This window comes from Cricetulus griseus, chromosome 4, assembly GCF_003668045.3.
Source record: "Cricetulus griseus strain 17A/GY chromosome 4, alternate assembly CriGri-PICRH-1.0, whole genome shotgun sequence".
Lineage (NCBI taxonomy): Eukaryota > Metazoa > Chordata > Mammalia > Rodentia > Cricetidae > Cricetulus > Cricetulus griseus.
This window is the reverse complement of record NC_048597.1, coordinates 74758693-74773045: the sequence shown is the minus strand read 5'-3', so window position 1 is coordinate 74773045 and position 14353 is coordinate 74758693. Positions and strand designations below refer to the sequence as shown.

Sequence of the window (14353 nt, the reverse complement as noted above, 5' to 3'; positions counted from 1 at the left end):
ATTTCATGCAAGTTTGCTATGGATGAAAGAACAATTTTATATGAATATGAATTTGACATAAAGGAATAATTATGCCAAATTATTACATAATTAGCTGCATACTAAAGTGAAGAGCAATTTATTTCATAATAGTAACACAAAGTCAGATTTCAGTAATCAAATACTCACTGAAACAGACAATCCTATGAAGCTTCCTTTAAGTCTGTGAAGAATGTGAAAATCCCTGCTGTAACCAGGTCTGTAGAACTTGTGCTCACGTCTATCTTTGACTATATATATCTAAACTGTTTGTACATTTACTCATTCAAAATTCAATTTTAATAAATTCCTCTACATTCTTTCAATTGAATCTGTATATTTTGTGACACCTGAATATTTGTAAGTACCCATTTCTCCATGTTTTACAAACATTTCATAAAAGATATGTAATTTTAGGTTGTTTCCAGGTTCTGGCTATTACAAACAATGCTGTCATGAACATGGTTGAACATATGTCCTTATTGTATGAACGTGCATTATTTGGGTATATACCCAAGAGAGGAATTGCTGGATCTTGAGGTAGACTGATTCCCATTTTTCTGAGCAACCGCCATACTGATTTCCAGGGTGGTCTTACAAGTTCACACTCCCACCAGCAATGGAGGAGTGTTTCTTTTTCTCCACATCCTCTCCAGCATAGATTTTCATTTGTATTTTTTAATTTAGCCATTCTGACAGGTGTGAGGTGGTATCTCAGAGTTGTTTTGCATTGCATTTCTCTGATGGCCAAGGACTTTGAGCACTTTCTTACTTGTCTTTCAGCCATTTCAGATTCCTCTGTTGAGAATTCTCTATTTAGATCTGCACCCCACTTTTTAATTTCATTGTTTGGTGTTTTGGTGGCTAGCTTCTTGAGTTCATTATATATTTTGGAGATCAGACCCCTGTCAGATATGGGGTTGGTGAAGATGTTTTCCCATTGTGTGGGCTGTCGTTTTGTCTTACTGACTGTGTCCTTTGCCTTACAGAAGCTTCTCAGTTTCAGGAGGTCCCATTTATTAATTGAAGATCTCAATGTCTGTACTACTGGTGTAATGTTCAGGAAGAAGTCTCCTGTGCCAAATCGTTCAAGGGTATCTCCCACTTTCTCTTCTAGAAGATTCAGTGTGGCTGGATTTATGGTGAGGTCTTTGATCCATTTGCGCTTAAGTTTTGTGCATGGTGACAGGTATGGATCTATGTGCAATCTTCTGCATGTCCAAATCCAGTTGTGCCAGCACCATTTGTTGAAGATGCTTTTTTCCATTGAATAGATTTAGCACCTTTGTCAAAAATAAGGTTTTCATAGGTGTGTGGGTTAATATCAGGGTTTTCCATTCAATTCCATTGGTCTATCAGTCTATTTTTGTGCCAATACCAAGCTGTTTTTCAGAACTATGGCTCTATAATAGAGCTTGAAGTCAGGGATGGTCATGCCACCAGAAGATCCTTTATTGTACAGCATTGTTTTGACTATCCTGGGATTTTGTTTTTCCATATAAATTTGAGCATTGTTCTTTCAAGGTCTGTGAAGAACTGTGTTGGGATTTTGATGGGGATTGCCTTGACTCTGTAGATTACTTTTGGCAAGATTGCCATTTAGACTATGTTGATTCTACCTATCCAAGAGCATGGGAGATCTTTCCACTTTCTGGTATCTTCTGTAATTTCTTTCTTTAAAGACTCAAAGTTCTTGCTGTACAAGTATTTCACTTTTTTGGTTAGTGGTACCCCAAGATATTTTATGTTGCTTGTGGATATTGTGAAGGGTGATGCTTCTCTGATGTCTTTCTCATTGCATTTATCATCTGTATAAAGTAAGGCTACTGATTTTTTTGAGAAGCAACCTAGATGCCCCTCAACTGAAGAATGGGTAGAGAAAATGTGGTTCATTTACACAGTGGAGTACTACTCAGCAGAAAAAGCAATGGAATCTTGAAATTCGTAAGCAAATGGATGGAACTAGAAGAAAACATATTGAGTGAGGTAACCCAGTCACAAAAAAGACAAACATGGTATGTACTCACTCATATATGAATTTTTGACATAGAGCAAAGTATTACCAGCCTATAATCCTCTTCACCAAAGACACTAGGAAACATGAAGGACTCTAAGGGATAAATGCATGGACCCCAGGAATCGGAAGTGGCATGAACTCCTGAGCTAATTTGGAGCATGAGGGTAGGGGAGAGGGAGCTGCCATAATGAGAGCAGAAGAGGATAGAAGAGGAGGAAATGGAGGAGGAAAAATATTGAGTTGGGGGAAGAATAGAGGAGAGCAGGATGACAGATACCATATTAGAGGGAGCCATTATAGGTCCGAGGAGAGATCGGGCACTAGGGAGATTACCAGAGACCTACAAGGATGACACGAACTGACAATCTAAGCAGTGGTGGAGAGGATAACCTAAATGCCCTTCCCCTAAAATGAGATTGATGACTACTTTTTATGCCATCCTAGAGCCCTCATCCAGTGGCTGATGGAAGTAGAGGCAGACATCCACAGATATACACTGCACTGAAATCTGAAACTTAGTTGCAGAGAGGAAGGAATGAAGATCGAAGGGGTCGGTACCAGGCCAGTGAAACCCACAGAAACAGGTGGCCTGAACAAGGGGGAACACATTGACCCCAGATGCTGTCTGGGAGGCCAGTACAGGACTGATCCAGATCCCTGAACATGGATGTCAATGAGGAGGCCTCTGTACTCCAGGGGGCCCCTGGTAGTGGATTAGTAGTTTTCCCTGGTGTAAGAAGGGACTTTGAGAGCCCATCCCATGTGAAGGGATGCACTCTGGCCCTGGACACATGGGGAAGGGCCTAGGCCCAGCCCAGGATCATGTGATGGACTTTGCAGAGCCCCCCATTGAGGGTCCTACCCTGCCTGGGGAGTGGAGGGTGGATGGAGTGCGGGGTAGGTGGGGTGTGGGGGAGGAGGAGTGGGGGTGAGGGGAGGGAGAAGGGATTGACATGTGAAACAAGCTTGTTCCTAATTTGAACTAATAAAAATATTTTTAAAAAAAGAACCCACCCAAAAACATGTAATTCTTTGGGAGCTATAATTCTAAAGCTTCTTATTTCATTTGTAAAGTACATTTGCATAAATGCCTGTGAACCTATATGCTCTGTTCCTTGTACCAATCATTTATCAATAATCTGACTTTATAGGTCACGAACTCTAAACTTCCAAGAATAAAATAAGGGGTAAATAATGCCAATACTTATATTTAAATTAAAAGCTAGCCAGTTTCCATGTATGAGAATTGGTTCATCAAGGTGATTATTAAAGATATCAGCATTAGACCTAATCAAGCCCTGTGAATGTGGGTGCCAGCTCAGAGGCCAAGGCAGTCTATGGGACCTCTAACAGTGGAGCCAGTGTTTATCCCTAGAGCACAAATGGGCTTTGGGAGCCCATTCCTTAGGGAGGGATACTATTGCAACCCAGATAGGGGAAGGGGGGCCTGAGCCCTCCCACAAATGATGTGATGGATTTGATGATCCCCGATGAAGGGTCTCACTATCCCTGGGCGGTAGGTGGGGCATGGGTTGGAGGGTCAGCGGGGAGCATGGGAGGATGAGGGGGCAGGGAATGGGTGGATGGATTTGTAAATAAGAGTGCTTCTAGAATAAATAATACTGTTTAAAAAATAAATTTAGGTCAATTTGATTGGAAAACCTTTTACTAATACTTTACTCTGAAGTAATGTCTGCGTTGAAGTTGAGGTGTTTCTTGCATGGAGTAGAAGGATGGATAATATTTCCGTATCCCTTCCCTTAGCCTGTGTCCTATTATAGGCAAGTTGACTCCTTTGATATAAGTGGATATTAATAACCAGTGATTGTTAATATCTGTTATGTTCAGTGGCAGTGAGTGTATTTCTCCCATTAAGGATTTTCTGGTATGGGATTATCTATTGCCTATGGTATCATTTGTACAGCTATTTTCCTTAGGTTGGAGGTTTCCTTCTGGTGCTCTCTGTAGGACTGGATTGGTGAATACCTCAAACATCATTATAGAGCCTTCATCTAGTAACTGATGGAAGCAGATGCAGAGATCCACAATCAAGCAACAGGCCCTGCTCCAGGAATCTAGGGGAGGAGGTAATGTATGAGAAAGGAGGTCAAGATCGTGATGTAGAAATCAATAGAGACAGCTGAACCAAGGTCATGGAAACTCATGAACTCTAGACAAACTGCTATGAAGAACCCAGGAGACAAAATTAGGCCCTCCATATGTGGGAAACATTTTTGAAGCTTGGATTATCTGAGAGGTCCCTGGCAGTAGGAACATGATCTATTCCTGGTACATGAGCTAGCTTGCTGGAACCCAGTCCCTATGGGATGCCATGTTCAACCTAATGCAGGGACGATGGGGTTTGGTTCTTCCCTGACTTAATGTGGCAGACTTTGTTGACTCCTGATGGGTGCCCTTACCCATTGGGAGGAGTGTCTAGGGGGATGATTTGGGAGAGGAGACGAGATATAGTAAGAGTTGTGGCAGGGAGAACTGTAGTTGGAATATAAAATGAAATTAGAATAAACAAATTTAAAAACACATCTTCTTATAGAATATGTTGTGAACATGGTCTGTCCTGCCTTGTCTCTTCCCAGATCCTCCTTAAATGCCCACCCATCAAACTTCACAACTTCTTTTCCTCTCTCTTTAGAAAAGAAGCAGAAAAACCACCCAACAGAAACAAAACTAAATAAAACAAGAGAAAGGATATAGAATACATGAAAACACACACACACACACACACACACGCACACGCACACGCACACGCACACGCACACACACACACACACACACACACACACACACACATTTACACACATGGGAGTCTAGCCTGCAACAAAATCTAGTGTAACAATGGTATCGAACTTTGAGGAGTAACCAAAGACCATGAGATTTGAAATTATTTGCACTCCAGGAAATGTAAAACATACCAGGTGTTTTGTGTGTCAAAACACCTGAAGTCTGGCAGCCCAAGGGCCTGGAGTAAAACACAATGCTACAGTTCTATTAAAAGAACAAAGCAATAAAATTACCTTTAGTAGCACTCTGGAAGATATCAGTGCCTTCTTCGTCATTGAAGCTTTCTCTTGCCACAGATCAAGGCAATTGCAGAGACCCACAGCCAGACATTATGCTAAGAGAGCACTGTGGGAGATGAGGCAAAAGGTGTGTTGGAGGCAGAGGGGATAGAAGACAACAAGAGATTAAGGCCCTCTAAGTCAACAAGTTAGATAGAATCTTAGGCAACATGCACAGGGCCTGAAGAGATCTATAGCAGACAGGGTCCCAGAGCTGAAAGGGGAATTGTACAAATTCCTCTATTCAAAAGAATGTCTAGTTTTCTCTAATATAGTTTCACTAGGGAAAACAAATAAATTAAGTATAGCCTGGAAGACTACAATTATAATGACAACAGAAAGCAAACATAATGGTGTCTTTTGAGTTTCCTTTTTGTATCATAATGTCCTTTCATGGCTTTTTTTCTCTTTCCATTTTTATTGTGTATTTTGTGCGTGTACTATGGCTTCTAATTTAGAAGTTTTATGAGATTCCTGAGTGTTTAGTGATATTCTTCTATTTGCCAATTCTAAGTGTTTTGTCACAAACTGACTACAACTTTAAATCTCCGGGTTTGAACCACGATTAAGGAACTGCTTATTTCTGTTTATTAGTTCTTTGAGAATTTGTGTTCAATAAATATTTTAGATTTTCCCCTTCTTCTTGCTATATTAGTTTTAACACCTATCTGTATCCCATGAACATTTTTCCATTATTCTCAAGGAGAAAATGTAAAATGAGTACACATATATTTTTGCATTGCATTCCACTGGAACAAAGTTGAGTTGCTAAGAGTATAACTCTAGAAGAATATTCTCATTATTTCTCCTCATGTGTATGTCAAATACCAATAATTCAACAGCTAGTTGTATGTCCTTGTACCTACCTCCAATCTCAATACAGATATTTGGATTCCCTGTGTGCTTGAACTAGGTTTGAGCATGTTGTTACACTTAATTTGAGGTCATTACCTCAACTACCTGTTGTGTCCTGAGGAAACTGTTTTCTAGAAACAATCAACCATGTCTGTCCCTAAACAATCAACCATGCTGGTCTCTTACATTCTTTACACCCCTTCACAGTGATTCATGAGCCTGATGAGGAGGAAATATTATGTAAGCATTCCAAGGGTTTAACAATTATCTACGTATTCATTGTACCTTGGCCAATTGTTTGTCTACATGTTAGTCATCATCTGCTCCAAATAAAAGTATCTTTTGTGTTAGGTAATATTGGGATCACTAATTTCAAATTTTGTAATATAGAACCTGTTTGATTGGAAATTAAGCATTTGTGATTTTGATCAAAATGTAAAAAGGCATTTGTAAATCATCAGCCTAAAGACAATATAGATCCCACATTAATATGCTTTAAAAAAATGAACCTAAAGAACATGAAGTCTCATGGTTAGATGGAAGTTTAGACAGAATTTTTGGAGCACAATATGAGTAGAAATGTTAGGGTAACAAATGAGAGCGTTGGTTCCTGGATTTCAACAAAGAAAAAGGACCAGGCCCCAGAAAGAGATATCAGAACCCATAGAAACAAAGAAACAAAAAACCAGAAAGGTAATGTAGTGTTCTGAAGGAAATAGTCCACCTACACGGGAAGCCTGAACTACACTGGGTTTAAATACCAGTGAGAGAATGCCTCAGTTAGAGAGTTGAACTTGCCAGTGAGGGTAAGGGCAAGCAGGCAGTGAGCAAAAGCGGCCTTCTTCCAAGACCTTTCTTTCGAGCTGCCACCACAAGGAGCCTTCTCACCTCAAACAATCCAACCAAGAGAATCCCTCACAGGCATGCCCAGCTGCTGTGGTTTCAATTGAGTCCAAATGTTGTCAAGTGGATGAACATCACAGCATGGGCAGAGGACAACTTAAGGGTATCTCTCTACCATGTTGGTCTCAGGGGTCAAACATAGGTCATAAGTCTTGGCCACAAGCACCTTTGTCCACTGATCCCTCTCAAAGTCTATTTTTTTGAGTGTCATGCATATGTGACCAGGCAGTACAGGCCCCTTTGTACAGAGCCCCTCTCAGCACCGTGTCTTTGAAATGTGAATACTCTGTGGGTCAGTGACTTGCCGTCTGTGGCTGAATGGTGTCAGGGGCACACAGCCACCTATTTGTCTTCTATCTCTGGGAACTTGAATTGTTTCTGGTTCATATTTAACTGTTGTAGATAAAGCTGAGGGTAAAATCCTTGCAGGCGGTTTTATCATGAATGTGTGTCATTATTCCTCTTGGATTGTGGCTACTATAGAAAGGACCGGCCACGAGGAGGGTGAATAACTTACTGTGAAGTTCTTCCTTATGGTGGTCTGAACTGAACATGCCAAGACCATGAGGGGACACCTCATTTAAATCAGCACATAGGTGCTTGGGGTATTCCTACAACTATTATTCCATTAAATGGGTACAGTATCAAACTGCCTTATAAACACTGATGTTTGTAAGTGCAGCTTCAGCCCTCATCAAAGAAACTTCTTCTTGCAGTGGACAGTGATTAATACAGAGGCCCATGGCTGGTCAGTTCTGAGAACGAGTAACTATGGAGTACTCAGCCACAAACAAGGCATGTGTTGAACAACCTCTCCCCACTTGGCTTGGCATTATGGAAGAGTGGGCAGAAAGATTGCTAAGAGCCAGAGGGTCAGGTGAAATGCTATGAAATGCCACCTTCTGGATATGACAGGATGTGTTGTGCTGGTGAACTCACAGCAGCCATGGTTGTTGGCACAAGACCTGCATAAGACCAAGCCAGTGAGTGGTCCAGCATGGGGGTGGTGGCAGGTAGTGAAGTTCCCACTCCTAGCCAAGGAGATCTGACTTCTTGGGGGAGGAAGAGTCAGTTTTCTTCAAGGAAATGGCCCCTGGTAGGTTTTCTTTGCTGGTGCCCCACACCCATGCATAGGGACATTGCTGATGGGACTCAGTGGGCTATGAAAAGAGGAGATGAAGCCAAGAGGGAGAGGTGTTTGGAGGGGGCTGGGAGATGTTTGAGCGGGCATTGTTGGTAGATATGATCAAAACACAATGTATACATGCATGTAGTTCTTACAAATGAGCAACTGAATACACTAAAATACTTACAGAAGGAATATCTGTTTGTTTTCTGAGAAATAGTTGATCTGTTCTCAACATCCAAGTCTTTTGCTTAGCCTCAAGGTTGACATGACACTCTCCAGAACTGTCTCCTACAAGTTTCATGGTGTTGGTCTCACGTGTAGGTTTGTGGTCCCACTCAGGGTTTCTTCCCTGTAAGATAAAGTAGAGGGGTTGTTCATTCAGACACTGGGTCACTCAGTGCCATGTTCTGAGAAGACTCCCCTCCCATGGAGGACACCAGGCTTGTTGACTGCACATGGGTGAGTCTATTTCCAGATTCTGGATTCTGTTTCATGGATCTGTTTCCTCTGAAGATCATAGTCTTGCTTCGCTCTCCATTCTCTATTCTTCTGTGTTCCCCTCACATTCACCCTTGAGTAGCAACACCACCCAGGCTCTACAGAGTAACAAGCCAGACAGCAAGTAAGAGAATTGTGGGTTCATAGAGGAGAAAGGACAAGGACAGGGTTCATTGTAATGGTAGATATGATCAAAGTACATTATATATGTATGTGGAGTGATGAAAATAAATAGTTTTAAATTAGCTAAAGGAGATGAGTTTAGTCAGTACTTTGGCCAGGATGAGACTAGGATAGAAAACTGGGGACACTAACTGGTTAGCAGCTGCCACAGTTAGTGTTTCTGTTGCTCCAGTGAAACACCATGGCTAAAGAAACTTAGGAAGAAAAGGGTTTACTTGGCCTAAACTTCCACATTGTAGTCTATCATTGAAGGAAATCAGGACAGGAACTCAAATAGGGCAAGAACCTGGAGGTAGGAGCTAATGCAGAAGCCATGGAAGAGTGCTGCTTACTGGCTTGCTCCTCATGACTTCCTCAGACTGCTTTCTTATAGAACCCAGCACCACCATCCCAGGGATGGTACCATCCACAATGCCCATGACCCTACCCCATTAATCACTAATTAAGAAAACTCCTTATAGCTGGGTCTTATGGAGGCATTTTCTCACTCGAGGTTCTCTCCTCTCCGGTGACTTAGCTTGTGCCAAGTTGACATAAAACTATCTAGCATAGGAACCCAAAAAGGCCTCTCTTCTCCAGAAGAGACATGAAAGTTGAGTCCTGAATGATGACATTCAACAGGGACCCTTGGGCAAAGCATGGAAAGCCAGAAGAGGAGCTGAGAAAAATCCAAGAACTGATAGTTGGGGTTCAGGGTGGGTCTTCAGTGTCATGGAAGGCCCCAGAATCTTGGTGTTGTGAAAAGTCTCCACAAACTATATATATACTCCAAGAAAAATTCCCTACAATCTATTTCTTCTAGCAAGGCCACAGCTTCCAAAGGTTCCAGAACCTTCAAAAACAGTTCCAACTTCTGGAGACCAAGTGTCTTAAACAAGAGTTTGTGGAGACACTTCTCATTCAAACCACAAACCACACCACCACACTCCTGAGGTCATGAGCTTCCAGCATCATAGCAGAGGCGCTGACAGAAAGATTGACATGGGCGTAGGGGTCAGCATAGGGGACATGATTCAGAGGATGCTGGGATGATGATCGTCCAAGGGCTTGGACCTCTGGGACTGAGTGCTCTGAAGATAAAGCAAGTGTGGCTTGATGACCACATAGACGACCACTGAAGGCAGTGTGACAGCCAGCAGCAGCTGCAGACTGAAGACCTAGGGATTGTGTGTGTGTGCCTGGTGCCTCCACAGAGGACTGCTGGGTGTCAGTACTTCACAAGTGACATTGATGTTTCTCAACACATCCACATGTCACTGTATATTTTCACAGCAATTGAAAAATAGTCATTTTACTAAAAGAAAAATGAGGTTTCTCTTGGGATTATCTTGAGTCTCTGGGAAGATGCAGCCAGACACTGTGTTCTAACTGTCCCTCCACCCCTGGTGTGACACTTTCATCACCTCCTTGCACATACTGCATGTCCCAGCACAAGTGGGGATAACAGCTCAGAGATGACTGGTCACCACTGCTCTGCACAAACAGCAGTGTATCTGTGAGCATCATCCTGTATTAGCATACTGAGGGAAACAAGGAAGAAGGAGCATCACTTCACTTTGACGGCAGTGCTGCTTCAGTTGGAAACTACCTTAAAACATCAGACATGGTCTTGGAGTCAAGAGGGTGTGGAGCCTGCTGAAAGTTCCTGGTAGGAAGGAGCTCATCTGTCTGTGCTACAGAAATGTGGTGATGGAGTGAAGCCTGTGGAAAGACCAAAGAGCATGATTCCCAGGTATAGAACAATACAGATAAGAATGACAGAGGCTCCAGCTGCTGGGCCATAGCTCCTCAGTCTTGCAGAGTCAGGCTGCTCTGTGCCCAAGAGCTCCAACTGCTCAGTCATCTCCTGTGACTCAGCACCACATCCTAGAGTTAGGATCAAAGCCAGTTTCAGAGGCCTCTCTTACTGCTTTAACCCACTCTGTGTGTGCGTCTTTGAAAAATATTTGTTTTGTGTGTGCTTGCATGTGTACATATACCACAGCACACATGTGTGGGTCAGAAGTCAGCCTGTTGGAGTCAGTACTCCCTTTCCATCATGTGCGACTCAGGTTTGAACTCGAGTCTTTAGGTTTGGCCACGAGTCAAGCACATAGAACAGTTGATCCTATGTAAGGTTATGTGCCCTGCCACCGAAGCTGCAATAATGACCAGCACTTGTCACTCGGAGTATTTTTTATGGTTTTTCGAGACAGGGTTTCTCTGTATTGCTTTGGAAGCTGTCCTGGAACTTGCTCTGTAGACCAGGCTGGCCTCGAACTCATAGAGATCTGCTTGCCTCTGCCTCCCGAGTGCTAGGATTAAAGGCGTGAGCCACCAACGCCCTGCTAACTTTGGAGTATTTTAAAGCAAAACCAATTACTGTATCATTTCCCTTGTAAATTTAGGAGGTAAAGCTTACAGACAAGAACTTCTAAGAACAATAATAAGTATCCTATACAACAAAAATGCATGGTTCCTTTGTATCAATTGGTAGGCTACAGTCAATCTTGCTTTATAATATCGAAGTTTTCTCTTCCTTCCTCTAGTCATGGGTCAACCTGGCATACATTGGAAGTGATTAAGGAGTGTCAAAGACTCTACAGTTGCATGTGGCTGGTTTGTATCGTGGTTCTTTTAAATACCTTCCACCTTCCAGGTTCCGCACAAACTAATTGTTCAGTCTGGAGGTTCAATTAAGAGTGCAACTCCAGGGTGGGTATACAGGAACACTTCCACATGAGAGTGGAAGACTTCAGTCAGAGCGCAACAAAAGGCTGCCTGATGTCTTGGTGCAGCAATGAGAAAAAGAGACTAAACTCTGTGAAGGGGCGGTCCATTCCCTTCATGAAGCCCTTGACCTTCAGATGAGCAGATTGCTGCAGAATAACCTTTCATGACTGTGTTGATGCACTGTCCCATGTAGGATAATTTGAGGGACCTACCCATCCTGGGGAAATTCCTTGCCTTGATGGCAGACAAAAATGTTATCAGCTACACCCTGAATATTTCTTTCTCACTTCGAGTCTGGACTCAGTTCTTCAGTGAGCTCAGATATTTTGAGCAATAAGTAATAATTAGGAACCACAATCATTACGGCACAGGTGTTTATTGTAGCCAAGCTGTCTTTGCTCCCAGGTTATACTGAAGAAACAATTTCAGCAGACTCAGGGTTGCTTGGTCCTCAGGGGCCGAGTCCATCTGCCTGCAGACCCCAGGATGGGAGTTCCCAGAGTGAGCAGGCAGAAGTTGGGGCCAAGACAGGAGCCAAAGCAGCTCACCTCTGCCCTGGGTGGGGGCGGAAGTAAGCCAGCAATCTCAGCAGGAGGGGAGCGAGAGGGACCTGGGATTGACACATAAAATAATCTTCTTTCTAATTAAAATAAAAAAATTTAAAAAAGAAAAAGAAAATTGATGAAAAATCCCTAATAAAAATTTAACAAACAAAAAAAAAAGCGAAGAAAATTAGATACAATGTAAATTTCAGACAGGCAGAGAATGGATGAATATATTATGATCAATAGAATATATAATTTTAAAAATATTCGTAAACAAAATTATAAATATTTATGACAGTTATTGAAAACTGCATAAACTTTCAATCAATGTGATTTTATTATGTTAATATAAACATACATTGAAAAAATAGAACCAATCTAGACTTAGACTACTGAGTCTAATTTTTAAAAAAAGACAAATGTCCATGACGTGTGGTATTACAAGTCATTAGGAACTCTGTTATGGCTCCAAAGGGTTTGGGTTCCCTGTCCCCTGTCTCTGGGAGATATTGCATCTCATGGGTTACCTCCACTTCACAGAACAAGGACACAAAGGCGTCCTCACTGCACGGTAGCTATCTAAAACCTGCACTGTGTGCTGAGGCTGCAGAGTTGATTCCGTCAGCCTTACTGATGGACACTTAGGTTTTTCTCATCTTTTACACGGCCATTTTGTTTGCTTGTTCTGAGACTGTGTTGCTGTGTTATTCAGGTTTACTTACTCACAATTAACGGGACACTCCCACCTCAGCTCCCTTTATAGCTGAGCATGAGCATGTACTAACTGCATAGGCCATTCTTACTTCTGCCAACATACAGACAGCTGGAGGTGGGTGTGCTGTGCTACAGGTGAGTTCAAGACTGTTACTATTCAGTACTCTCCCTTCTCATGTGTCCTCCTCCCCATGGTTCTACCACCAGGGTAGAACCTGTGTCTTTTTGCCAGCCTGCAGGTAAGAAATGGATTCCATCCTAGGGTCTTTCACACTCTTCAAGTTTGGAGTCTTGTTTTAAAGCCTTAAGATCTGGGTCAATAGGTTACAAAATCTATCCAAGGAGAACAAGCACAGATGTGAAAGACTGGACTGATCCCAGCTCTCTTTTATGGAGGATGGTGCCTGGTTAGTGGGTGTGGTAAGCGGTACCTCTAAACAGCATTTCTCCCTACAATTCCTCTTTTAGTCTAAAGATGATTTAAACTTAAAAGTGTAAGTTATCTATGATTAACAATCATAAAGTTGAATTGCAAGACAGTTCAATAATCTACTTATATGACATCCTAAACTATAGCTATTCCAACTAAACCCTAAAGTTTTTATTGTACAGGGTTGTTTTTGTCTATCCTGGGACTTTGTTTTTCCATATAAAGTTGAGTATTGTTCTTTCAAGTTCTGTGAAGAATTTTGTCAGTATTTTGATGGGAATTGCATTGCATCTGTAGATTGATTTTGGCAAGATTGCCATTTGTATTATGTTGATCCTACCTATCCAAGAGCATGGGAGATCTTTCCATTTTCTGGTATCTTCTTTAATTTCTTTCTTTAAAGACTCAAAGTTCTTGTTATACATGTCCTTCACTTGTTTGGTTGGCATTACCCCAAGCTATTTTATGTTGTTTGTGGTATTGTAAAGGGTGATGTTTTTCTGATTTCTTTCTCAGCTCATTCATTGTCTTATATAGTGGGGCTCCTGATTTTTTTGAGTTAAAATTTTATCTTGCCATGTTGCTGAAGGTGTTTATCAGCTGTAGGAGTTTCCTAGTAGAGTTTTTCATGTCACTTATGTAAACTATCAAATCATCTGCAAATAGTGAAAGTTTGATTTCTTCCTTTCCAATTTGGATCTCCTTTTGGAGATCTCCTTTTGCTCTCTTTGCTCTAGCTAGAACTTCAAGTACAATATTGCAGAGATATGAACAAGACATCCTTGTCTTGTTCCTGATTTTAGAGGACTCATGTTGAGTTTCCCTCCATTTACTTTGATGTTGGCTGTTGATTTTCTGTATATTGCTTTTTTATATTTAGGTAGGTTCCTGCTATCCCTGATCTCTCTAAGTCCTTTATCTTGAAGGGGTGTTGGATTTTGTCAAAGGCCTTTTCAGCATCTAGTGAGATGATCATGTCATTTTTCTATTTTTGTTTATCTATATGAGGTATTACATTGTTGTATTTTCATATGTTGCACCATCCCTGCATGAAGCTTTCTTGATCATGGTGGATGATTTTTCTCATGTATTTGCATTCTATTTGCCAGTATTTTGCTGTGTATTTTTGTATCAATGTTCATGAGTGATATTGTTCTGTAGTTCTTTTTCTCAGTTGTGTCTTTGTGTGACTTGGGTACCATTACCATGCAGCCTCATAAAAAGTGTTTGGCAATGACAATTTTGCTTGTATGGAACACTTAGAGAAGT

The 14353-nt window shown here is 41.6% G+C and overlaps 1 protein-coding gene across 1 annotated transcript in view; it reads left to right on the top strand.

Annotated features, from left to right (window-relative positions):
• Positions 1 to 14353, top strand: part of LOC100772567 (vomeronasal type-2 receptor 116-like) — an 88415-nt gene that overhangs the window by 68231 nt on the left and 5831 nt on the right. The window contains exon 7 of the mRNA XM_027413392.1: positions 5052 to 5139. Coding sequence (XP_027269193.1) covers positions 5052 to 5139 — 88 coding nt within the window. The remainder of the gene's footprint in view (positions 1 to 5051; positions 5140 to 14353) is intronic.